Source organism: Phalacrocorax carbo, chromosome 8 (genome assembly GCF_963921805.1).
Source record: "Phalacrocorax carbo chromosome 8, bPhaCar2.1, whole genome shotgun sequence".
Lineage (NCBI taxonomy): Eukaryota > Metazoa > Chordata > Aves > Suliformes > Phalacrocoracidae > Phalacrocorax > Phalacrocorax carbo.
In genome coordinates this window covers 31609582-31634883 of record NC_087520.1, presented here as the reverse complement: position 1 = coordinate 31634883, position 25302 = coordinate 31609582, and the positions used below count along the sequence as shown (strand labels likewise).

The window sequence follows — 25302 nt, the reverse complement described above, 5'->3', positions numbered from 1 at the left end:
AAAAGTTTGTTGGATCAACTCAAACTGTTACGAGTAATATAATGCTTACGTTTCAAGGCCATATCAAATCTGCTATTAAGGATGGACCAAGCAGAGAGAAAAACCATTTGTAACCACTAAGCAGCAGTATACTACATTGCTATATGAAGACCATATATTTACACCAATTAAAATTCCTAGGACCAAACATATTAGCTGTATTTTCTGAGCTTTGCTGTGTATTTTGATACCAAGAGAATGCAAATGACAGTGCTCCAAATTTCGCTTGCTGCTTTTTAGCTAGATGGTTATATGAAGTTGTCAGAATGTTAGAAGCTACCACAAACGAATACAGTTGCATCCAAACCACCACCTCATGGGACAAGATCCACAAATGAAATCCACAAATGCTTTTAAGCCCTCATCTGCTTTTTCCAAATGAACAGCATTTCATGCTACCATTAAAAGGTGTCATACATAATGTTTTTTGAGTCTGTAGTGCCAGAGCAGTGATACCCCAGCTCCACTAAATTCTTTTACAGTAAATAATGCGAGGACTGACAGTTCAGAGAACACAAACATTCACCATACCAGATACTGTTGGTCAGGGTCATCTGAATGCAAAAGATGAATAAATCTTCCCACAAGACTCTGCTCATCAGCAAAGTCCTCAGGATCAGGATCTTCAGCAGGCTGATCTGGTTGATCCTGAATCAGCGTGGATACCAAATTCATGATAGCATCGACCTGTTAAAGGCAATATAAGCTCTGTTTAAACAGAAGTAGTCCATAAGCATAAGTTGATAGCAACTGGAAACATCTTTACAGCCATTGACAGTGCTGACAAAGCACTAGAAAAGCCTGTTAGTTCATGATGCTTTAGGACATATCTGCCTTAGTCCCTGAAGAAAGGTCCATCTTAGCACAGGTGGGTCAGCACAGCCATACAGAGGCAATTCAGATTCCAAAGTACTATCCAGCCTTCTTTGGCTAATAGGCCTAATTTTAATAGGATTCAGGGTCTTTGTTCAAACCTAACAGAAGTAGTCTCTAGGATGAGGTTAGGTAAGCTGTGTAAAGACAAGATATTTAAGAGCAAGGGTGGAAGAATTATCAAGTGGGATAAAGCCTGTGCTACTAAGATGGGGAGGTGGGGACATGCAGGGCCATGAAGGCTAGGATGCAAAGCATGCCCTCCATGAAATCTCTTAGTATGTGTTTTCAAGTCTTCAAACAGTAGTCTAAATACATAGAATTTCAAGTTATGTCATACCTGTTCTTGGGACACAATTTCTGTGTTATAATCCAATACATTGCTAAGTACGTAACAACTCATGCTCTTCCTGGACTCATAATCAAAGTATTCAAAGAGGGGATGAAAATGTTTTAGTTTCAGAACAGTCAGGATATTGTTGTAAGTATCAACAGGGATTTTCAAAAGTCTAGTCAGCTCCTTTGAAACAGCACTGCTTGTTGCAATACTAAAAGAAAACATATGCAAAAACCACAATTAATCAATACTTCACACATGTAGACAGATTTGAAGTCTGCCTAAATACCAATTCTGATATATACCACTACATCCAAGCAACTTGCTGCTAGGGAGTTGAGAAATAAATTATCAAAACAAGTCATATATTGCTCTTTAGGATGTACAATAGAAAGTACACATTTTTAACTTGCTAATAGCAGAAGCAGAGACTGTAGCTGCAAATTCAGCAAGCAGAAAACCCTAGAGCGCTGTAAACAACAAACTGATAATGACTACGCACAGCTTAGCATATTCATTGCATACAGCTTGGCATACACGTTGTACAGCTGCACAGTAGGTTTTATGCACAGGTGAGCAAGTCCTGGTTAGTCAGTAGTTTATCATGATCATCTATAGCTTGGCCCAAAAGCAGTAATCTTACACATTGAAAGCATGTCTCTGCTATCTTGCCAAATGTGGTGAAGTGTGGAAGTCAAGATTTTAAAGTATTAATTGCCACCCCAGAGAGAACACAAGAGACGTTTACTTACTGTTCCAGATTAAGTTTATTGAATATTTCCACGGTTGTCTCCAACACCTTATCAACATAGTCAACACGGTCCGGGTAGCACTTCATAGCCAAGTTAATGAGAGAAACTTGCAAAGATACCACATCTTCTGAGGGCATGTCCTGGCGAGACTGAAATTTAAGACATGTGCTTTTTTTTGTCAACTCTGCACTAACTTTGGAAAAAAAATGTTAAAACTGCATGCAAGAATACCTAGCATACCTGTATAACAGTAGCAACCTGCTGTGAAAAGATGTCAAACAGTTTAATATCTGCTGGGATACCAGGTCCATCTTCACGATGTGCAAATAAAGCTAACCTGGTAACAGATAAAGGAAAGCAGCTTGGTTAGCATTGTTTTTCCACTCCTCAGATACAGGCCAGAAAGAGACACTGGCAGAAAAAACAAGTCCTCTAGGTATACTTGCAAGCTCTATTACAAGCAAAAAGGAAATTAATGTAAGTCAGAAGCCTTAAGAGCAACTGAGTCTGGTAAATATCAGTCCTGGAAACAGTGCTGACAGAGACTGCAAGATGAAGGAAGAGCAAGAAGGATATCTCACAATCCATGTTCTTCAGCTAGCAGAAAGTGTTTCTTTGCTGGAAAGAACAGAAGAGTTATAGAGTAGGCTGATGGAAGAGCAAATATCCTGCATCCATTCAGTGATATTACTAAACTTAGATATCCAGTAGCATTCTCTGCAAAACAGTCTCCAGAGGAAAAGACAGAAGAAATATACTGACTTAACTATGCTTTGTATCCAAAGACAGACCAACATGTTTGGGACTTCCACTGTGTGCAAAGAGCAAAATACAAAGAATCTGAAGTAGAGAATAATATTTTTTTGGAAAAAAAAAACCCAAAGCAAGAGATTACTATCCAGCAAGCACCCAAAGCGTCCAAAAGATGTTGTAGAGCTATGTCTATATGTAACAGGAGAAAGTCATGCCAACCACTATTTCTGCAGAAATCAGATACAAGATAAGAAGAATCACTATAGGAAGGCTAACACCTTACCAAAGCTGCAGCTTAAAAAGCTCAGCATTGCTATTTTTGCTTTCTTATCATTAAGGGATCGTTCTAGTCTGAATTAGAGGAATACCTACAAAAATATTTAGGAAAAAGCACCCAATTAAGATTTTTTTAAGTTATTGTTTACAGGGTTTCTAAACTTTGAGTCTGAATGAACTTTGGGTCTGAAACAAAGAAGCAGGTAAAAAAAGGTTGAGGTGCCAAAAAACTTCACTGCCAGGAAAAACAGACATTGAACTGTTCTTTTATTTCATTAGGGTGGTAACAAGCAGACTTTCTAAAGCCAGGAACATTCACTGCCTTTTCTCAAAGGCACAGGGCAGCTTTTCTTGGCAACAGCTCAGAGGGTAAGGCCAGCATGCTACAAAGTATGATCAAGTTGGAGGCAGATGGCAGCATAATTAGAAGCAGCAAGATTATTTGCAGAAATATTCATTTAACAGGAAGCTCCATGGGAATAGGAACTAAAGATTCACAGGCTTCCTCAGCAATCACTGATGTTCAGTTTCAATTATCCCACACCAGCTGAAATAAAGAGGAGAAATGCCAACTGGCACTAGCTGTACAGGGCAGATTCACATCTTAACTACACAATACTGAAATGCATAGCAATTGCTCCAAACAACTCCAATCTAAACACAAGAGCAATACCTTCCCTCCTTGCATCAATTCCAAGACAGATCCACTCATATCCTTCAACACTCCAACACAACATTACAGTCAAAAGCACAAGTTGCCATACTACAAAGATGATCATCACACCGCCACCTTTCTCATTTGGCTATAGAACAAGGGTAGAAGGCTCTGGAAGACACTATTACAAAACACAATAGCAATAATCCTAGGAGGGCAGCAGGTTCACTGCTAGCCAGTTGCTTACTGTTGTTTGTAACAGTAATAATAGCAAACTTACTGTGGAGGTAGTACCAAAGCTGTTTCAGTCCTCTAAGCAGACATGACAGCAAAAGCTACATGAGGAAAGCCTTCTTGCAAGAACTGCATTTTATACGCTAACGTAAAAACCTAGCAAAAGATCCTGTGACCTCTGTTCAAAGTAGATAGCCTCAAAATCAGACTGTTATAGGCAATAATTCTTGGGGATTTTGTGGGTCTTATGGGTCTTTTTAAATCTAAAAGAATTATGAAAAATCTCAGCCATTGCAGCCAAGTGTAGGAAACCAAAGAATTCCTGTGAACATCTCTGGATGAAGGTAGAGTTGCGTCTCTGCCAAATGCACAAATAGTGAAAGATACTCCAATAGGCCAAAGTCCTGGACAAATAGATCTGATGTAACCCACAGAAAACAAACTACATATTTGTTAAGTAAAAATTTCAAGATCCTAAGTTATACCAGTCATGCATAATACACACGCTCCATCTCCAGGCATTAGAGGAGACAAAGAAACAAAGCCACAACCACCCTACTCATTGCTGAACGCCAGCAGAACTCAAGATCCCTGTGGTAACTGAAGTCCACACATTGGTACATGGGCTAGATATACAGAAGTACACATGCTTGTGTGCAAATGCAAGGACAAGGCTTTTTTGAGGCTTCAAAAAGCCATGAGTGCACTTCCATTCTGCAATAAGAAAGTACTCACTGATAATCTGTGTTGTTTCCTTGCAGGATACAAATGAAAACTTCAGTTCCAATTTCTCACCCATATTTGAAGTCAGTGCAAGCAGTTTTAAGCAACACCTCCACAGGAAAACACATTTTTGAGAGAACAGGCAGAAAGCTAGTGGTAAACTAAGAATTAAGAAGGTAGTTCCATCCTCTACTAGCTCTTTTCTGTAGAGACATGTTCACTGATCAAAACTGCAAGGTAAAGTATCCTTGATATACAATTTAGCCATTAGGGTCTTCAAGTTTTCAAGAGGTACCTATGACCAGTATGGCTGTTAAAGCAGAACTCTTTAGTTCAGAAACATAAAATCAGTCAATACTAAATGGGCTGTTTCCTGGCTTAATCTGTTTATAATTTTTAATCAGTCCTTAAAGCAGGTTTCGTTGGAAGCTGTAAAAGCAGAATCCAGAGAGCAGAATCTATAGAAATACAATTCTTAAAGCTTGAATCAGAGCTGAGAAAAAGACACAGAAACAGTGAAGTTAAGTGATATCAAAAATTGAAAGCTTTCAAATGCTAGAATAATTATATTCTGCTTGTGCAAAACACAAACTTAATTTTTTGCCAATTTCCTCCCCCTTGGTCACTCACCTGTCAATTAAAGCAATAATTATATTTTTCACATTCACATTTTGGTGCAGCTCAGCACAGGCTCTGAGAAATGGGTTCAGGGTTTGGAGGTGAAATTCATCTGGGAACACCTGAAGTTTTAGATCAATAGTCATCAAGTTATAAACTGAACTTGCCCATTGTTACACAGCAGTAAAATGCAACAGTGTAATTCTAAAGCAGATAGCCACATAGTAAATACAGCCTGGCCTATGAGTGCTTTAGGGTTCCCCCAGCTGACCTTGACTGGATAAATGCACGTAGCAAGAGATGGAAGAGAAATGGGTAACTTGAGAGCCCAGCTATGTATTACAATTCATACTGCAGGCACTGCTGCTCAGATGCTTACAAGCTTCTGCAACAGAAGGAGCATAAAATGGATTAATCTCTACTCTGCCATCTGATAAAAAAAATACAGGACAAGCCACTATGCAAGTGTCCCTGTGATGAAGTTTTCCAGTTCATGAGGAAGAGGTGAAAGTAGCCTGAATCTGACTAGAAGTACAGTAGTATGTGTCCCTCTGTCCCATCGCTGCAACTGAGTTTAAGCAGCTCACCTGTATGATGCACTCCATGAGGTACTCCTGAGCTAAAGCATCTCTACAGTTTACAACTTGCTCCAATATTCCAGGCAAAACAATCTGGAACAGGAAAAGAAGTCTGGCAGTGATTTTACAACTACTAAGTCTGCATTCACATTTGCACTTAATCCAAGCAGAGCAGTATTTCTAACGTTTCTCAGCTTATTCTTTATACAAAGACTTTCTGATAAAGAGTTCCAGTTTTCAGCAGTTCCATTTTCAGAGAAAAAAAAAGTCTACTGTCTCAGACACCTGTCCCTTTCATACATTATACAACCTGCAAGCTTTGATTTAGTAAGTCAGTGCTACTAGCTTTGCCAGCATATAACACTACTCAGTCTCAGCAATACCGCTCAAAATTGTTTTCAGCAGCTATATGGTAGAACTTAAAAGGGACAGACTTCTAAATAATATATTTGCTTGAGTATCATTTCATGCAATAATATTCTCTTGAATGTTTTTAGAAGCATAGCTTCATTTAACTTGTAAAGTCTATCACAGACCACCGTATGCATATGCGTTGCTTAAACCAACTCATTATACTATAAGTAAAATCGGCATCAGGAAGGAAAGTTTTAAAATTTCCCATCAAGATTACAGTCAAGCTTATAGAAAAAAATGTACGAGTCATGTCCTTAGCCTCACAATACATTATACAGCTTCACTAGCATTCAGAACTTTTCCTCAGGTGAAGAGTTCGAGAAGCATCAGCATTATTGGTCTTTTAGCACAGCTGTAACACTTCAAGCTGCTTATCTGAAAGTCCAGACTGGTTTCATTTGGAAAAAGTAATAGAAGCCAGAAAGGATGGACAGACATCCCACCTGCTTATATCGCTCCACATTAACACCTTCCAACTGACTGAGGCGAACCAGGTTTGTTCCTACAAGGATTCTCAGTTCCTGCCGTTCTCGCTCCCTTTTCTCTCTGTCCCGACTATGGCCCTGGTGTTGCATTCGCACCCAAAGTTTGTTCATCTCAGCAAAGTTCAGCAGCACAAAATCCATTGAATCACTGATGTCTCCAGTGGTTTCTTCACTGCAATTGAGAACAGGTTAGGAACGGGAAAAGCTTGTCAGAGGTACTCATCCTTCCATCCACTGGTGAACATCCCCACACACCCTCCTACCTTCTTAAAAACTGGAAGTGTGTAGTGGGATACCTGGGGTCATAAGGTTCGTTTCTCACAAGTGAGGATATCTTAGTCCTGGAAGGGAATTCTTAATGGACAAAACACCTGTCAAGCCTACAGAGTTCTAACATATCTACTTCTCTCAAACCTGTCATACAGAAAATTTAAATATGTTATATTAAAAACATTTTATTTTTAAAGTTATAGCCCATCTCTTACTCTGCTTGCTCGCCTTCATCTGGTAAGATATTCCTGGTACACTGCAGGAGATAGTTTCTAAGAAAGAGTCCTCTAAGAGGATGCTGTACTCCACGGCACATCTCCACCAGGTCTTTCAAAATATCTTTCCTGGACTGTGGAAATGACTTGACATAGACAACACCTACTGTTATCAGGAGATACCTGCAAGAGGCAGAGAATCAAACAATACATTCTGAAGTAACAATATCACAGAAAGCAGTAAAATACCATCTAGGTCCCGTAATTTTCAATATTTAGCCAGCTTTCAACTCCTATTTTCCTCTGCTAGAGAGTACAGCAAGCCTGAGCAGCCACTTGACCTCATTACAATGCTTTATACATTGAACGCATAAATGCTTAGCACGCATAAAGTTCTGAACGCTCTCAGACTAGCTTGTCTGTACTTCCAGCACCCTACTACGCTGAAAAACAGATCTGGCACATATAGATAAGCAACTATTATGGTAAAGCAGTTAAACCTCTTCCACACCATAGTCTAGCAGGATAGGTGTTATGCTTTTCGGAAATCCCCAGGCCTGTACTCATTCCTTCAGTGTCTCTATATTAAGCAAGATAATTAATTAAGATAATTAAGCAAGAAGGAACCAACACATGGGCAGGAGGAACTGTCCTTCTGCAGCTGCACTCTTGGCCTAAATCTCATGTCATAAAAATCCACTCTTAAGATATGTAGAAATATTACTCACCATTTCAAACTGAATTCTTGCTGTCAAGCAAGAATGCAGACTCAATTGTTATCTAAGCCCAGTGTCTGACCACTATTCACCAGTTGTGTTTTGTTTGGGTTTAAAAAAAAACAACAACAAACAAAACACTAACATATAGACACTTACAGTCTTGGAATAATATTTCCAGCATATTGTACTAGCTCATAAAGGTCTGCCACTTTCCTTCCTTTGGCAAATTCGTCTGTCAGGTAGACTTCCAAGTAGTGTAGCTCATCAGAAATTGCCATGTCTTTTCCCCATAGTTAAGGATTTTAAGTTAGAGTGTGTACAACAGATTTACATAGTAATTTGCTCATTCACACCAAGGAAGAAAGATACTGTACCAAATACAATAACGCCCCAGTAGGTAGTGCTTCTGAAACAATAACTACTATTGGGATATATGTGCAAAATTAACCTCAAGTCTTCAATTGGTCACTTCTAGCCTATTAGAAGAGGGGAAAAACCCTAAATCAAAATAGCAAGCCAATGAACATGATTGAACACAGTATCTAAAGTAAAGGCATACTATGTGTCACAGAAAAATATCCACGCATGGGAAAAGTAGTATTTGACTAGATTCACGTTCTATTCCCAAGTCTCATGAAAAGGCTCCCCTGCTTCAGACACCACAGTATGCACAAGTAAATACATTGAGGCACTGACTTACGGTTAGAAGCTATAAAATAGTAACGGATAAAGAAATAACTTGGATTTACAGATTTTGGGGTAGCATACTGCAAGCAGAGTTGTTTTACAGAGCTGCTATTTTTGTAGAACTAGACTCCTGAAACCTCTCAAAGGAAGATATGAAAGACATTAAAGACCTGCTTGATACCAAAGGGAAAAGATGAACTTATACAGTGAGCAAATAAGTCTCCTACAATATATCCAGATAACTAAATACCGAGGATAAAAGTGCTAGTAAATATCTGAGACTGATGAGATGCCACTGTATCAAAAAAAGCAGATGAACATTTCATTCCAAATTCAGCATTTCAACTATTTTTTTCTCTTCAAAGGATACAGAGCTCATAATAGCTCTTTGGAGATAACATAGAAGTCCGCAGCTCACCAAGCATGTTGGAAGCATGTTTCAAGGCATCCATGAGCTTGTTTTTGTCCTTTAGAGGTAAAAAGAGAGAATAGTCTGTAAGAAATACTAGGCAACTGCAATATTTTAGAAAGCTACACTTTTAGCTTTTTAAAAATGCATGCAAAGATTAAATAAACATCAGGAAAGGAATAACTGCAATTGAATCAAGTGATTGTGTATCTAGCTTGTACTACCTTGCCCATCCTAATTAAGTGGAACATTATACTTGAAGGTGGCAAGAAGATGTATCTGAAAACAGAGCTACAGTAATAAATTGTAATACTAATGGTACAAAAAAATAAAACAAAATTTTTCTTACGCAGAAATCTCCACCCACCACTCAAATTCTAACCAGCAAGCAAAACAGAATGGATCCCCCACCCCCAGTCTGGTCTGTTGTTTTGCTCAGATCTCATGAAGAGACCTCCAGCAGACAAAGGATATGCACTTCCAGCAGACCACTGTGAAAATTAGAATCCTCTTCCCCTACTTCTCACCCAAGAACATCATCTTACTGAAAGCCACAGTTTATTAGGCTGCATATAAACACCTGGTGTGCTCGTTTTGGCTGGGATAGAGTTAATTTTCTTCACAGTATCTAGCCCCATCCTAACTTTTGGATTTGTGCTGGAAACAGTGTTGATAACACAGGGATGTTTTCGTTCCTGCTGAGCAGTGCTTACACAGAGTCAAGGCCTCTTCTGCTTCTCACCCACCCCACCAGCAAGCAGGCTGGGGGTGCACAAGAAGCTAGGAGTGGACACAGCTGGGACAGCTGGCCCAAACTGACCAATGGGATATTCCACACCATATGACATCATGCTCAGCATATAAAGCTGGGGGAAGAAGGAAGGATGGGTTGTTCGAAGTGGTGGCATTTTGTCTTCCCAAATAGCAGTTATGCGTGATGGAGCCCTGCTTTCCTGGAGATTGCTGAACACCTGCCTGCTGATGGGAAGCAGAGAATTAATTCCTTGTTTTGCTTTGCTGGCATGTGTGGCTTTTGCCTTACCTATTAAACTGCCTTTATCTCAGCCCACAAGTTTTCTCACTTTTACTCTTCCCATTCTCTCCCCCATCCCATCGGGGTGGGAGTAAGCAAGCAGCTGTGTGGGACTTAGCTGCCAGCTGGGGTTAAACCATGACACGTAGCATCACAGGACACAAGACAAGCTTCTAATCTACCACCTATACATACTTGTTCAACCCATCATCAGAAACAGCATTAAGTTTTGGGGAAGAATAGAAGGAATTGCTAGTGTGAGCCACTTAGTATATTGTCACTCAGTCACCAATAGGTGAAAAGCTCAGCTGGCAGCTACTTCAAAGATTTCAAAAGCATTCCACAGAGTATAAAACTGGGAGAGGCCTTAGCTTTCTTGCTTGCCATTTGGCTGCAAACAAAGTTAGCTTGGCTAACCATGTGAAAGTATATTGGAATATTTAAGTTTTCACTGCATCCTTAAACAGTTTCTCCAAGTCAAAATAGGCTTCTCAAACCCAAGAAACCTACGCATAATGATATCATCTGCCTGCGTTAGCTACAATTTCAAGATGAAGTTCTCAGTACAACCCTAGCCAATGGTGTTTTCCAGTCACAGAAGAATTCATGCATCAGTCTACAGTTAATCACTACAACATTTATCCTATGCAACAGGTAATTCATTATTAGCCTCACAGTCTGTGGTTCATGCCAAGACGACTACATGGGAAAATGTATTTGTATGTTGATCATAAACAAGAATAGTTTCTCACCATAGTGTTCCATATGAAATGAATTTGAGCAATAGCCTTCTGACATCAAATGGTAGGATTATTTTCAGTTTAGGTTTACTTAAATGCAAGCACATAAATTATAAAAATGCACACTCATAATTCATCTTGTCAAATATTGGAGCAAAATCAGGAAGACACATTCAAAAAACACTCAAGGCTCACTCTCATTGAGTAGCTGCCTCATTTATTTGCAAAGTCTCTCTGGCAGAAAGCTACATAAAGGGTTAATTTTCCTCACAGCACTAGAGATTAGTATTGATTTATTGTTTCACTCCTAGCAGAGAAGGAGCTTTATTGCATTTTAAAGTCAAATTCTTACCAAGCATCTCTTCATCTGAAAAGACTGCACCTTCACAGCCTGAATGGCTTCATCCAGGAGTTTTTCCTGTTCATCCTGAGGAGATTGCTGTGTTGTTGGCTGGACAAAAAAAAAAAAACCACCAGAACTCACTTTTATGAAGCTGTTAATCATCTGATTCAAACTGGGTTCACACAGTTTATAACACAGTGCAAGTGACACTACAGTGTGACCGCTCAAGAGTGGTCAGAAACACGTCCATGATATGTAAGGGAGAAAGGTTCCAGTACTCTGCAAAAACCTGAGGACAGGGAGAAGATAGGTTATGGGTAGCCTGTGACCACCACTGCTTCTTGGAGTGCAAAGCCATGGGGACAGAACAGGGTCAACTTTTGCCTTCTAAGATTTAGAGGTCAAGAACCCAGTGCAATTATCTGCCAAGAAGAAGCTTCAAGAGAATGCAGAGATATCACTACACTGAAAGGAAGCATTGCTGCTTCTTTCCACAGAGCTTCAAAGCAATGCCTGGACTGCGCGCGCTGCAACTGCACAGATGCTTTCCTGCATTCACAAGTTAACTGCTATCTGACCTACACAACTCTATTAAGGACAAGTTTCAGATAAGCAAAGGATAAAGTACAGTTCACGGTTTTTGGAAGGTAAAAGCGACTTGCAGTAGGCAACAGAAAACCAAAGAGAAGCAACAACTCTTCGTGTCCCCTACTTGTCCCTGTGACCCTCTTACCTGCCCTCAAGAAGGCACATTCCAGGCCTTCAACTTAAACTTTCAACATCTTCTGCCTTCCCAAGGATCATACTGCAGTTTCTTACAATATTAATGAAATCCATTGCTTACAGCCTTAGATTTGCCCCAGCCCATCTATATAGGCCTTCTGCTGCAGCTGCTTCCTGCCCTCTACCAGATCGATGAGATTAGTTTCTATGAGCATCCTGAAATTATTCTCTAAGATGTCCAAAATTACCTAGATGAGAACCCCTAATGCTCTCCTCACCTGCAACCAGCCTTCCTCCTAACACCTTACAAGAAAACACCACCATCCACCTACTGTTTCAGGCCTAGTCTTCAACATCTCATTAGAACCTCCCAGCCTCTCCTAATCTTGCAGTTTGTTTTCAGATGGCATCTCTGAAATACTGACAGAGACAAAAGCACTGATGTTGTGTCCCAATCACATATTCTCTAGTCTTGACAAATACTATGTACACAGTGATGCGCATAGCAGGTTCTCTGGGCCTGCAGCTCCAGTAGTTTCTTAACTATTTATACTTGTTCCAACTGTGAAGCAAGTATATTCTGCCAAGAGAACTTTGCTGTAATTGCTAAGCTTTATGTATTCCATGACAGATCAGACTTTCAAGGAACAGATGATTACAGTGCTGGGACTGGTGTGCAACAATCAATATCAAAACATCATGCAACAGACTTGCTAAATTATGTCTATGCCAGCATGTTTGCCACATTCTGGAGCCCCCTGAACCCACATTAGTGCTTTAGAGAAGATACATCGCTACAGAGCTGAATGCTGTACACTAACCACACCAGATATCTGTTAAAGCACAGCTAGAAACAGTGGAGTAACATTAACACTAACCACAACTTCCTAAACCCCTTTCTAATGGGCATTAAGCTTAAACAGCGACCAGTCCTGCTCTTGAATACCCAGCTGTTCACAGGGCCATGTAGTGCTGGGAGAGCTGTTTAGGCTGTAAAGAATTAAATCAGCTAGAAGACTAGCCCAGCTGATTAATAGTTTACCATTCACCTAAATCACCCTTCAACCACATAAAACCTTGCAAGCAGGCTTGTGAAAAGGCAGCTTTCGACAGCAATACCAGGTTAAAGCGTTTACTGAAACACGTATCTGCTACAGCCCCAAGAAGTGATTGGCAGAGCGCACATGCATCAGTTTCCTTACTTTTGGTGTGAAAACCACTGGTTAAAGCATAATGAATACTACAAGTTTGACTATGCGTTAACTGGTACAAATAACAATCTCACTGAAGTTATACACTTTCTTATGCAACTTTGAAAAACTGCCTTTTAGCAACAGTTGGGGAAATAATGGAATTTCAGATCCTTGCCCTGTCAGACATAGCTTTCCCATTTATAATGAACCAGAGTCAGCTTTACATCAAATTCTGCCTGCATCAAGAGAAGACATTGACAGTATTTCCATTTCTGCTCTAGATGTGAGCAGCAAGGCCCCACACTGTATTTAGCATTGGTTCTGTAATAAGTACATGACTGGATTCACTGGCAGAACCATTTCCATGTTACCACAAGAGATTCACTTTTTTCTTCTGTATCTCTTCAAGATTAAGATTAAAATTACATTCATATCTGTTCTGATTTCAAGACTGAGAAGGTAATTGGTCTAAATAAAGATGTCTTTACTACAAGGGTACTTCATGTCTAAAAGACAATCTCAGCATTTTACAATTGCACAGGCAGTGAGATAACCTACAACTGATCATAACAAGCATACAAAGTTGTCTGAGGTGTTGTTTGTAGCAGCTTTACTTCCACACGGAGGGAAAACATCTTAACAGCAGCACCACTGTACAAGTTCCAACTCTTTCTTACTTTTCAGTTTTCAAAGTCTGAATATTCATCACCTTACCCTTTTCTTTGTTCTTTAGAAAGCAAGCTACTTTAGAGCATTTCTCCATATAACCTGGTTATTAAGTGATACACACGATTACATCAAGATCCACCTATCCTGATACATAATGCCTGAAGTTTGCGGAAACTGTAGCAAAAAGCAACTGAAGTAAAGAGAACATACAGCAAAAGCCTACCAACGACAGTTTGAAGGGCACACACCAAACCAGAAACCAGTTCTTCTGTCAGATACAGTGTGGAATAAAGCTGTTTATTTTCTGTATCTTCCACTTCAAATGAGGAACCTATTAACACAAGACAGTATTTTCAGGTATTATTTTATCAAAAAATGCAACCATGCTGTGGAGTTCTATGCCAATCTGCAAACAAGAATCTTGAACATCAGCTTTTGAAGTGGAAGATACACTGACACTGGACAAAAGCAGCGGTACTCTAATCAGGGCACAGAATGTCCTGCCTTGTCAACAGCATGTAAAATAAGGTATAAACTCCTGCATGAACACAAGATGAGCAATTTGCAGCCATTTAGACTTTAGAAATGCCTGAGCCTTACCCCCATTAGATACACTGCAAATGTTGAAGACAAAAAAGGAGAGTTGATTTGAACACAGTTTTCTGCTTTTCTTGTTCCCTAACATTTTTTCCTCTGAAGCCACAAGGAAGCAAGTGAGCAGTGGAGAAGTGACAGAGAACTGCCTCTTTCATCTACACTACCAGCTTCTGTACAAGAACATAGCCTTTTTATAGCTTTGAAGAAAAGACTATCACATGCAAGTTATGGAAGTCAACACACAGCAGCTGAATTTGGCAGGGGGGTAAGGAGAGCTGGCTTTTGGTGTGGGGGTCTTGTGTGTATTTTCTTACTTTGTTGCAGGTTTTGTTTCTTTGTTGGTTGTTTGGGGGTTTTTTTAACTAAAGGCCAGTGAATTGTAAATTGCCTTGGAAAACCAGGATTTTTTCTTTTAAACCCACAACTAGCCAGGAACAATCATAGAATCATAAAGATTGGAAAAGGCCTCTAAAATCATCAAGTCCAACCACCAACCCAACACCACCATGCCTCCTAAACCATGCCCTGAAGTGCCACATCTACAGTTTTTGAGCAGGGATGGTGACTCCACCACCTCTCTGGGCAGACTGTTCCAATGCCTGACCACTCTTTCAGTGAAGAAATTTTTCCTAATATGCAATCTAAACCTCCCCTGACACAATTTGAGGCCATTTCCTCTTCTCTATTGCTCATTACTTGGGAGAAGAGACCAACACCCACCTCACTACAACCTCCTTTCAGGTAGTTGCAAAGAGTGGTAAGGTCTCCCCTCAGCCTCCTCCAGACTAAACCACCCCAGCTCCCTCAACCTCTCCTCATAAGACCTGCTCTCCAGACCTTTCACCAGCTTCATTGCCCTTCTCTGGACACACTCCAGCAACAAAATGTCTTTCGTGTAGTGAGAGGCCCAAAACTGAGCACAGTATTCAAGGTGCAGCCTCACCAGCGCCAACTACAGGGGGAGCTAAAAGTCATGTACTGCCTGGCTGACCAGAGTGGGTAATACAAGTTATCCTGCAGATAACAAAAAAGTGTATTATTGCAGCAGCAAACTTGATTCTGGACTATGCCGATCCTCATCATAGCAACTATTTTTGAACATGCAAGGTTAACATTACGCCTATTGTGTACAACTTATTTTCCAATACTCATCTCCATGGGATGCTTCATAAGATTCATACTTAGTTTCATACTTGAGACTTAGCTCTGGGGATGGTTATATTTTGGGTCAATGTGTTGACTAGTTAAGATGCTCGTTCCACTTAAAAATCTGGTAAATTGCAGTACTCAAGAGAAAAAATTATTTAGTATTAAAATATAGCAGAATTCAAGGCAAGTTTGTAGAACCTACCAAATAGCTTGTATTCTGGCAATATAGGTATCTCAAGCTGGATGCAGAGGATACATAATAGTAGAATAAAAGTAGAAGGTTTCGCTTCTGTTCCATTCTGAAGTGCATTTTCTTCTAATCTCCAAACAATTAAGTACTTTCTTTAGATAACTGATGTGCTTACGGCCTATTCCAGACACGACTTTTCCTTCTGTTTGCTCACATGCTTGTGTTTATTACCACAATGAATGAGATTTACCCAAGAAGCTTTTTCAGCCTCCTCCTAGTTAGATTTTGTTAGGACTACCTACCAGTCAGTCACCACTGAGACATTTAAAATTAATGCTACCCAAACAGAAGATGGGTTGGCTACAGAAGCGGATTGAGACAACTGCCAACCTACAGATGAAGCCTGGGGGCACACAACATATTGCTGTAGAAGTCACTGGGCTGCTCAGAATTAACAAAAAATGCATAAGCATTTTGTACCACATAGGAAGCATTACTCTGCAATACTGAAGGCAACTCTAGAACTTCTATTACATTTCACAGTATAAGAGCTCAAAGATGAACCAGAGAGAAGAAAACAGTTTTCACATGTATAAACTGGTACTTGCTGCCACAGGAAGCCACAAGACATTAACAAGAATTAAGGGACTGGACTTTTTATTCAGGGGATGATCAAGAACAACCAGAGTCCCCTTAAAAATCAGTCTTGTTAAAGGTACTTAAACATTCAACTTCAAGGTTTAAACCAAACTTGACCATAGGAAATGGCAGTGGAGCCTAATTTGGTAGAGGGGATTATTCCATGCTTAATATCTATAAGTTTATTTTTTCTGAATCACCTGATATCAGCTCCCATGCAAATGTCAGGCAGAAAAATTGTGTCATTCTTGAGTTAATGACTACCATGAAGTATTTAAGTGGGGGACAGAGACAGCTATCTATGTAGGTTTAGTACTTCCCATCACCCAATTAGGTATTTCCAATCATCTTTCAAATAACATTATAGATTTTGTCCCCCCATCTCTACGGATTATAGTATTAACTAATACCAACACACACATAACTTTAAAAAGAAAGCCTGTCCCAAAAGCCTAAGGACTGTGCAATCCCTGCTTTATAAAGCACTGTTAGTTTTGTGTCACTGTCTAAATACTGCTAGCACTGCTTATACTCCACTGTGATGGTTATAGAAAGTGCTGCTTAAAATTTTATTTAATATTAAATACCACAGAAGACACACTAAGCAGGCAGAGTTTTCAGTTTTACTAGGAAACTTGACTGTCCCCTTGTTTTTACTGAAGGCTGAAAAGCATTTCTCAGTAAGAGCTATTTCCATGCTAGAACATCAGGTTTGCACCTCTAATGAACACTTGTTCCAAAACAGCTCTAGCGAGCTGGGCCCATCAGTCCAAAACCACCTTTCCTGCAGAAAGCGAAAGGAGGTTCCGTAAGAAAGCCTGAAGCAGCAGTTCTGAAGGGTCAGAACATCGGAACAGCAGACTGCAACGTGGGCAACAAGAGCACGTATGTGGGGCCGTAGAAATGGCACAGCCTCGGGTTTATGACAGTGACAGCACGCCAAACACACTTGAACTCCGACCGCAAGTGCAGACGCGGTTCCCTGATGGAAACGCCTCCCTCCCCGGCGCCCCTACGAGCAAACCCGGTTGAACCCAGCAAAGCAGCGCCGTGCACTGGACCCACCGCGGCGCCGATCGTTACCGCCCACACAACCGGGCCCAGCCCTCACCTCAGACCCGGCCAGGCCGGGCGGCGGCCTCCAGCCGCCACGCCCCGCCAAACCAGGGCCGTCCCCACCGCCGCCCGAGCGCGGCCGCCGGCGGTCCCGAGGGACCGCGAGCAGGAGCTCCCCAGGCCGGCCCCGGGAGCCAGGCCTGCCCCTCGGTCACCGGCAGGAGCGGGCCGGGCCCCTCCCACCGCACACAAGGCGGCGGGGACGAGGCCGGCTCCCACGGGCTGCCGGCTGCCCACCGGCCCGGCCCGGCCCGGCCCGGCCACCCCCGGCCCCTCACCATGATCGCACCGCCGCCACAAGCCGTCCCACCAGCAACACCCCGTAGCGCCACGCGCCGTCACGTGACTGCACCGCCCGCCCCGCCGCACCCTTCCCATTGGTCTGTTCCCAGGAAGCAGTCCGCTCCAGGCTGATTGGTGTTGAGGGCGATGATTGGCGGCGAGGCCGACCAGTCTGGTGCTGAGCGTGCCCGCGCACCGCAGGGCGGCCGAGCGGGAGCGGTGCTCGGTCGGCCGATCGATGTGATGGAGCGCAGCGCGGTGTGGAGCCTCGCCGCCCGCCTGGGCCTTGCCGGGCCCGGCATCATCAGGTACCGCGGGGCGGTTCCCCTCGGCGGCCCGGCTCCAGTAAAGCCCCGAGGGCGGCGGCGTAGTCCTCTGGCGGCCGTTACGTTGGGGCGGGGCGGATGTGGGCCGTAGCTGACGGAGGTCGGTGCCGTCCCGTCTCACTGCAGAAGGTGTGCGGCGGTCATGGTCGCTGCACGCCAGCTCTAGCCGGCTGCTCCCGCCCTCGGGAGCGTTATTCCCGCCAGACTGAGCGGGTCGCGCCGGCTAGGGCCGGCCGGGGCCGTTCCCCTCCGGCCGCCCGAGCCCGCTCTGCCGCCGGCCCTGACTGGGCCCTTCCCGGGGGGCGCGAGATCGCCCGGTCAGCTCTCCCGGCACAGCAGGGGCAGCCGAGGTCTGCCTCGCCTCCTTGCGATGCCAGCCTGCCGTCGGAATCCTTTGGTTCTCGTCTGTGTGAAAAAGGTCACAGACTTTTAAGGTACATGCCGTTAATGGAACAGCCGTTGCAGGCTATGAAATGCAAAGCTTCTGCCGCAAACTACGAGAGAAAGGGCAGTATTTTCCTGTGTTTGCCGTACTGCTTAGAACCCCCTTCCCTAAGCATGTGCTGCAGCCGCGGTGCTGGACTAAGTAAACCTTGGATCAGTTCCTGTCCTGCCATTCCTACTGTCTTGCAACTGTGGTTTTGTTAACCAGAGCTTTGCATACTGGGTGTTTTACAGAAAAGCTGAAGAGTACCTGCGGCTATCCCAGGTGAAATGCACGGGATTAATGGCTCAAATGACAGCGACAAGCAGTGCTGTGATGTGCCTGGACTTAGCGGCTAGTTTCATGAAGCAACCAGTTGACAAAGTAAGATATGGTATATGACTTGGCTGGCCAGTGCATTCTCCAAAGTCCACTAAAATCATTGTTCTGCCTAGTGTATGTTGGGAGCAGGAAAGGGATAGCAATAACTGACATTACCTTAGACCCAGTAGGGTGCCGCTTGGACACTGTTAGAGCCTTCACTACGGAGAGTTTGAAACAGGGCAAATTCAAATCAGTGTCATAGTCACTTCACAAGTTCGGCTTGCTTTGCTATAATGTCAGCTCTCTTAGTAAGAAACTACCAGCAAGGATGTTAAATTTAAGATCTGTCCCTTTTACTGTGGGAGGGAAGCAGTGACTCCAAGGAATCCCTCTCTATAGTGGTACCTGTAAACCTCCATCTGCAGACCTGCTGGGTAAATGGCACTGAGCTGCCAAAATAATGTCTGGTACAAGATGTTCATGGTTGTCCATTCACAGGCAGAGGAGAGTTGAATTGTACCTGACCCAATGAGGAGTAGCATGAAAGCATTGCTTATCTCTTCAAGTTGCCCAAGCTACTGTTATTTTTAACCACCTTGTGATAAAAGAGCCATGGCATATTAGATAGAAAAGACAAACCTTGCTTCCAGTCAAATGGTCTAAAAATAACACTGCATTAAAAGATGTGGCATTCCTAGGTGATGGATCTTTCTGTGTACGGTCAAAACTTACATAATTCATTGCACAAATTTCTTTATTATAGCAATTGAACTTTATTTTATGGCATTGTGTAGTTTCACTCTAATCTGTTTTGGTTGCTGAACAAGATGTTGGGAAGGAATATTGCTAATTCTTGGGATTTATCTTTGTCTTCTTGAAAGAGCTATTTTGTTAAACTCTCCGGTTTGAACAAGACTACTTACCAGAGCTCCATGAAGTCTTTGGAGTATTTGCTAGAGGTAAACCCAAGACTGGGAATGCGAGACTTGGCTGTGCAGTTTTGCTGCACAGAGGCAGTGAACATGGCTTCAAAAATACTGCAGAGGTGAGGACGTTCTCACGAGCACACTGGTAACTACTAGTAAGATTCTTTGTTCATTAGATGTCAGAAGAGCGTGATGTTTGGAAGGGCCAGGTTTCTCCCACTGACTGGAGTAGTGAGGTGAGTTCTTGGCACTGACAATCCAGCCATTTATCTAGGCCACTTTTTAGAATACGTGTGAAGTGTTAGAAAAACTTAGTCTTTGAATCTCAGTAAGTCATTGTCTCAGTCCCAGTTCTTCAACTGGCGAGACTAAAAAATCAGGACTCTCAATCCCTGTATTTGTCCATAGCATCACACTGACTTCTATTTAACTGCTGATCATGTCACAGTTCAGAAGTAACACTCAGTAGAAACAAATCCTCCCTTCTGGAGAAGCAGATCTCTTAAATGCACGTTACTCTACCTGTAAAAACAATAGGTAGAACGCTTCAATGGAGATTCAACAAAGTTAACTAAAATTTTGCACTCTGTAACATCTACTTTAACAAGAGCAATCACTGAAGAGCTCTGTTCTGGAGTGCTGTCACCCTGATAGCACGTGTTTAAATGCTGTTACATCAGTGAACAAAGGCTGTGTATGCTTAATACAAAGGCTGTGTATGTGCTTAATACAAACCTGGGGACAGGTGGACGATAAAAAGTTAAATTCTTCAGTACTGCACATCCACAATGTCATTTTCCATATTTTTTTTGTGTGTAATACATATATTAGAGGAGTCAAAGAAACTATAATTCTACCCTCTATTATAGGATGGATTTATGTAAAGCATCTCATTGTAACTTTTAGATGTAATGTAGAGATAGAAGTGCTGTGTGGATGGGGAGCACAAGAAATAGATTTTACTGGCATGCCTTGATGCAGACCCCTAATTTGAAATACCTTTAATTCAAAAAGAGAAGGTGATCCCAATCCCCTTCTTTTCCCTAGTCTCTTTTGCTCTTCTCAGCCAGTAGCAGCTGTTTCTGCTTGACTGGGTTGCAAAGGACCAAGTGATCCAACAGTTCAACTGCTGAGTACCATGTGACAAGTTAATTTCAACAGCTTCACTTGAGGCAAATGCTCTCTACAATTATCACTCTTATTGTTGTTCTGTAGGTATGAATCCAGCCTCCCTGAAGCACAGAAAATGGACCTTGATTTCTCAAAACCACTTTTTATAACAGCTGCGCTGTTCACTGCATGCAGGTGAGTATAGCTTGAGGGATCTTTTTTGGGCTTAAAAGCCTAGTGAGACACCAAACAGAAATAGCACTTACAATGTATGCAGCTGATTCATTCAATATGCCTGAAGGGTCTTGCTTAGCACATCCTGCTGCCCTGCTCCTGGAAATGGACACAACTGTAGCAAACCAGGCCTTTCCTTACAGTGAAGTCTCCAACCTACACTGCGCTTGCCTTCAGGAGAAAGCAGAACTATTGTATCAAATATCCAGAAAAGGATCTTGAGTTACTTATTCTAAAATAAATGAAACCTGTCTTCCCTGGTGTGTAATTGGATATTGTGGATAATTCCATTAGGACATATCCATGGCAGTGGCTGAAAAACTTCTGTTAGTGTTTTGCACTTCACCCTCTTTCCTCTCAGCCTAACCAGCATAACATAATCCCTTAGTAACATTTTCAGATTTAGTGGGAATTTTTTTCCATTGTCAGGATAGATTTGAGCTGGGCACAAAGCAAAAAGTTGCATGCCTTTTGGTGAGCTACTGCTCAAGGTGCAAGAATGGCTGGTAGCTTACTTCTGAGCTTCAAGAAGCAGCCATTCTGAGGAAGGAAAAGCCCTAAGCCCCACACCATCACATCCTGGAGGCGCTCTGACCTTTGGGAGATGGATCCAATAGCTGTAAGCCTGTATCAGCTTGGAAGATAGATGTCAGGAGCACCTGACTCAGCCAGTGCTTTGTAAGAATTTGCTTGCATGCAAATATTGTTCCTCTCAGTAGTATGTCTTGAAACAATCTTATGAAGCAATTCAGGTGCTGTGTAGTTGCACAGCTCTTGACAAATGTTTTCTTGACACAGGGGTCCCATTCAGTTTTTTACAGTAGTGGGATTCTGTCCTGGTTCCCTCAAAATTTGAAAAGTACGTTTTCCTAATAGAATTTCCTTATGTAATTTGAACAAACCTTGAGTTTCAATTCCTGATCTGTAGTGACTGTGTAGGGGTCTTATTTTTTAAGCAAGTTTGTATCTGAGTGAGGGAAGGATTAGCTAGGACAAAAACTCAGGCCTACCTTCCTCATTCTCACATGCACCGTTGGTACAGTACATGTCACCTCACCCAAGTGATAGCTGCTGGAGTGTTGCTTTGTACAGAGATAACTTTCTCTTGTAGGTGTTTGAAGCTAAAAGTGGACAAAACTAAAATTTTGGCTACATCTGGGGTGAAAAAAGCAGTATTTGACCGCCTGTGCAATCAGCTGGAGAAGATGAGCCAGCAACTCATCAGTAAGTTTTTAGGTTTATCCCTGTAAGACAGTATGCCCATTGCCTGGCCTCACAGTGCCCCCATCCTTTTCCACTGCTGATTTCATTCTAATCACTTCAAGTTGTCCCCTTCCAGCCAAACCTGCCCATCCATTCCAACATGTTTCCTGCAGCCAGTTCCCAGTCAGTTTCTGGGGAAGTTGCAACAGCTTAGCATGTGGCAAGGCCAAAAATAAATCTCTTATCTTCTCAAATGCTCACTGCTCCTTATGTTCTCTGCTGCTGCAGTTTATTCTCTGCTTCTCCCATACTACCTGACCTATGTTGGATGATTCCTCACTTGCTTTCTGCATTCCATTAATTGGGCAACATGACACACAAATTAATGTAAATATCTTGCTACCTCTCTTGCTTTGACTCACTTGTGTGTTTTCCTTTCCCCCACTGCAGGATTAACAAGCCTAAGCCTTGCTCTTCTGGTAGTAATTCAGCCATCATCTGACACCATCCCTCCACATACAGTGGACAGACATGAGGCACCTTTCTTGCCTGTTGTTGAGCATGCAGATCTCTCCACTCCTTTTTATGGAGGAAGAAGATTGAAATACGATACATACCTTCCTGTCCGTATATCACTGCTCTTTCCTACTTACCTCCTTTTTCCTTTCCCCACCGACAGTACTCCTGCTTCACCCTGTCTCTGTGCTTCGTATCATGGAGTTTTCTGGGAATGTGCTGCCTGAACCCAAACCAGAAGCTGCTGCTCTCTCCTTCCTTTCCATAGTGCAGTGCCCTATAGAAAACCAAAACCTTACCCCACCACTAAAGCAGCTAAAGGCAGCTGGGAGTTTCTGTATCAGTTCAGGGGAGAGCGTGCATTTGTGTATGTAGATGGCCCCCCCACATGTTGTGGGCATCTATAATAGAAAGTAAGTGTGGAAATGGGATAGAAGGGAAATAAAGAATTGATAATCCTGCCTGAGTAATTAAGAAGGGAAGCAGTGTGTTTTGGGTGTATGAACACGGTGGATCATTGTGATTACAAATGCAGCAGCAGTGCTAGTTAAAGCAGCCTGTGCAACCCTTTTGACTTGTGCTGGCACTTCTGCATGTACAGCTTGAGCATCAGTCTGGACCAGGGAACTAGTCTGACTGGGAGACAATATATTTGGAAGGTGGCATGCTGTCAAAGAATTGCATGTAGAACACTGCCCTTGGGGTTCCAAACAAACACCATTCAGATGTAAAGCAACTTACTTATTTTTTTAGAAGATGACTTTCCACTAGCTGCAGAGACACCTGAAAGCTTACAGACCAACCTGGAGCATTGTGAGACGGAAGATGGTAAGTTGTGTTTAGCTATGGACTAAAATCACCTCACCAGAGCAGTGCTGAGCTTTATTGCTGCTTAATATTTTAGTTGTGTAATACGGCATAATATTCAGTTCACAGCAGCTTACGCCATTCTGCAAACCACTGGCTAATGAAAGGACAAAGAGAACCTAGCAGGAGGACAGTGGTGTTTTTACTGAGTAGCCCTAGTAGAATTAAGGACAACTGTTCTGTTCATACACAAAGGTGACTGTTCCAGCAGGTGAGGGGAACAGTGAACTGCAGGACTGGATAACACAGTGACCAGCCTTGTGCTTGAGTCTTTACATTTGCTTGCTGACAGGGTTAGTCCCAGCAACATATTGCCCATGATGGCCTGTTGTGGACTTTCTCCTTTCCTCCTAGGATCTGAAGATGAAGAAGGAGAGCTGCCATGTAAACGGCCAAAGACTGAAACAAAGCAAGACTATGAAGAATGGAAAAAGCAAATCCTGGAAAAGGCCGCTAAATTACAAGAGACAAAGAGTACTGGCTCTGTAGGGCCACCTAGTAATGTAACTGCTGCTTGCTCATAATTTTCTCTCTCCCTCTGCTCTAACAAGAGTTCCAGTAGCATGAGAGCGATGGCTGTCTGGAAGCCAGCTAATTTTATTTATTAGCTGTTTTTTAAGTATTTAAAGAACACTGTTTTTAGTAAATGACACCAGAATTGAGATGCTTTTACAACAAGCCTGTCTGACTACTCACCAGGCTGGTACCTGAGCAGCTATGCCATTGGGTGGTAGAACAGCTTTATTCTCTTGCTGTAAGAAGCAGGTAACATTCTAATGCTGTGTTAAAGGTAAATAAGTTGTAAGTTACATGCCCTTGGGGCCCTGGCTGGACGTAGTCAGTGAAAAAAAGAGGGCGGGGACTAATGGTGTTTTGTTAAACTGCAAAACCAGCAGATGAATTAAGACTGATAATTTTATTGGTTGGGTGGGGGTTTGTGGTTGGTTTTGGTTGGTGGTTTTGTTTTGGTTTTTTTAACCTGTTGAACAAATATTGTTTAGTCACTGAATTTTACCTGTATGGGACTGAAGTCTCTTGTGCTTATAAGGGGTCCCAAATATTCCAAGGAATAATAAAAATAATGGAAGGAAAAGCGTTGTATTATGACATCAGGTTCTTGGCACTTTTCATATATAAAATAAAAGACAAAGGTGAGATGTCTGTGCTTTAAGGAGGAGGATATCCAGGGGATGTTTTTTTGCATCTCGCAGTCATAAATGTAGGGAAGAGGAGAGAGTGCCTTGCCCTGTAGTTCTTAGTCAGATTCTGTGGCCCTACGCTTTAATCCCAGCCACTCAACACAAATTGTAGTTTAACTACTTTTTGTAGAAAAATAATTACTTTTAGCAGTATGTGGCTGGTGTAACTATAATAAATCCAATCCACATTTTCAGCCCTTTCTTGTGCATTTTCTGCCTGGGTTCATAAACCCTTGTTTCAGAACAACCCAAAAAACACCAAGTGTCCGCATGAAGCAAGGTAAATTATCTCATGTCTGAGCATTTAGATTTGAAACACTGACCTGAGCGCCCTCTCAACAGTATTTTAATGGCTTGCCAAATGCCTCACTGCTGTGCATACTCCCAGCTTACCTGATTGCACCAGGATTACAGTAGTTGAAATCATTAACTGCTTTAGATATCAGTGTATGGAGCCGTTTT

General features: G+C 42.2%; 2 protein-coding genes across 3 annotated transcripts in view; one reads left to right on the top strand and one right to left on the bottom strand.

Annotated features, from left to right (window-relative positions):
* Positions 1-17790, bottom strand: part of VPS35 (VPS35 retromer complex component) — a 28594-nt gene extending 10804 nt beyond the window's left edge. The window contains exons 1-12 of the mRNA XM_064459464.1: positions 17708-17790; positions 11163-11261; positions 8999-9095; positions 8098-8221; positions 7223-7405; positions 6696-6909; positions 5848-5931; positions 5273-5382; positions 2242-2338; positions 2002-2150; positions 1253-1460; positions 571-726 (exon numbers count right to left, since the gene is read on the bottom strand). Of these exons, the coding sequence (XP_064315534.1) occupies positions 571-726; positions 1253-1460; positions 2002-2150; positions 2242-2338; positions 5273-5382; positions 5848-5931; positions 6696-6909; positions 7223-7405; positions 8098-8221; positions 8999-9095; positions 11163-11261; positions 17708-17710 (1524 nt within the window). The 5' untranslated portion in view covers positions 17711-17790. The remainder of the gene's footprint in view (positions 1-570; positions 727-1252; positions 1461-2001; positions 2151-2241; positions 2339-5272; positions 5383-5847; positions 5932-6695; positions 6910-7222; positions 7406-8097; positions 8222-8998; positions 9096-11162; positions 11262-17707) is intronic.
* Positions 17791-17878: 88 nt separating this feature from the next.
* ORC6 (origin recognition complex subunit 6) lies at positions 17879-24748 on the top strand. 2 transcript variants are annotated; one of them, XM_064459471.1, is made up of 7 exons: positions 17879-18019; positions 18716-18845; positions 19667-19830; positions 20927-21016; positions 22167-22279; positions 23531-23602; positions 23996-24748. In XM_064459471.1, the coding sequence occupies exons 1-7, from the start codon at positions 17955-17957 to the stop codon at positions 24163-24165; spliced, it is 804 nt and encodes a 267-aa protein (XP_064315541.1). In that variant the 5' UTR covers positions 17879-17954; the 3' UTR covers positions 24166-24748. The 2 variants fall into 2 exon arrangements, with proteins under 2 accessions (XP_064315541.1, XP_064315540.1); XM_064459470.1 differs by having other exon boundaries at positions 23528-23602.
* Positions 24749-25302: the final 554 nt, after the last annotated feature.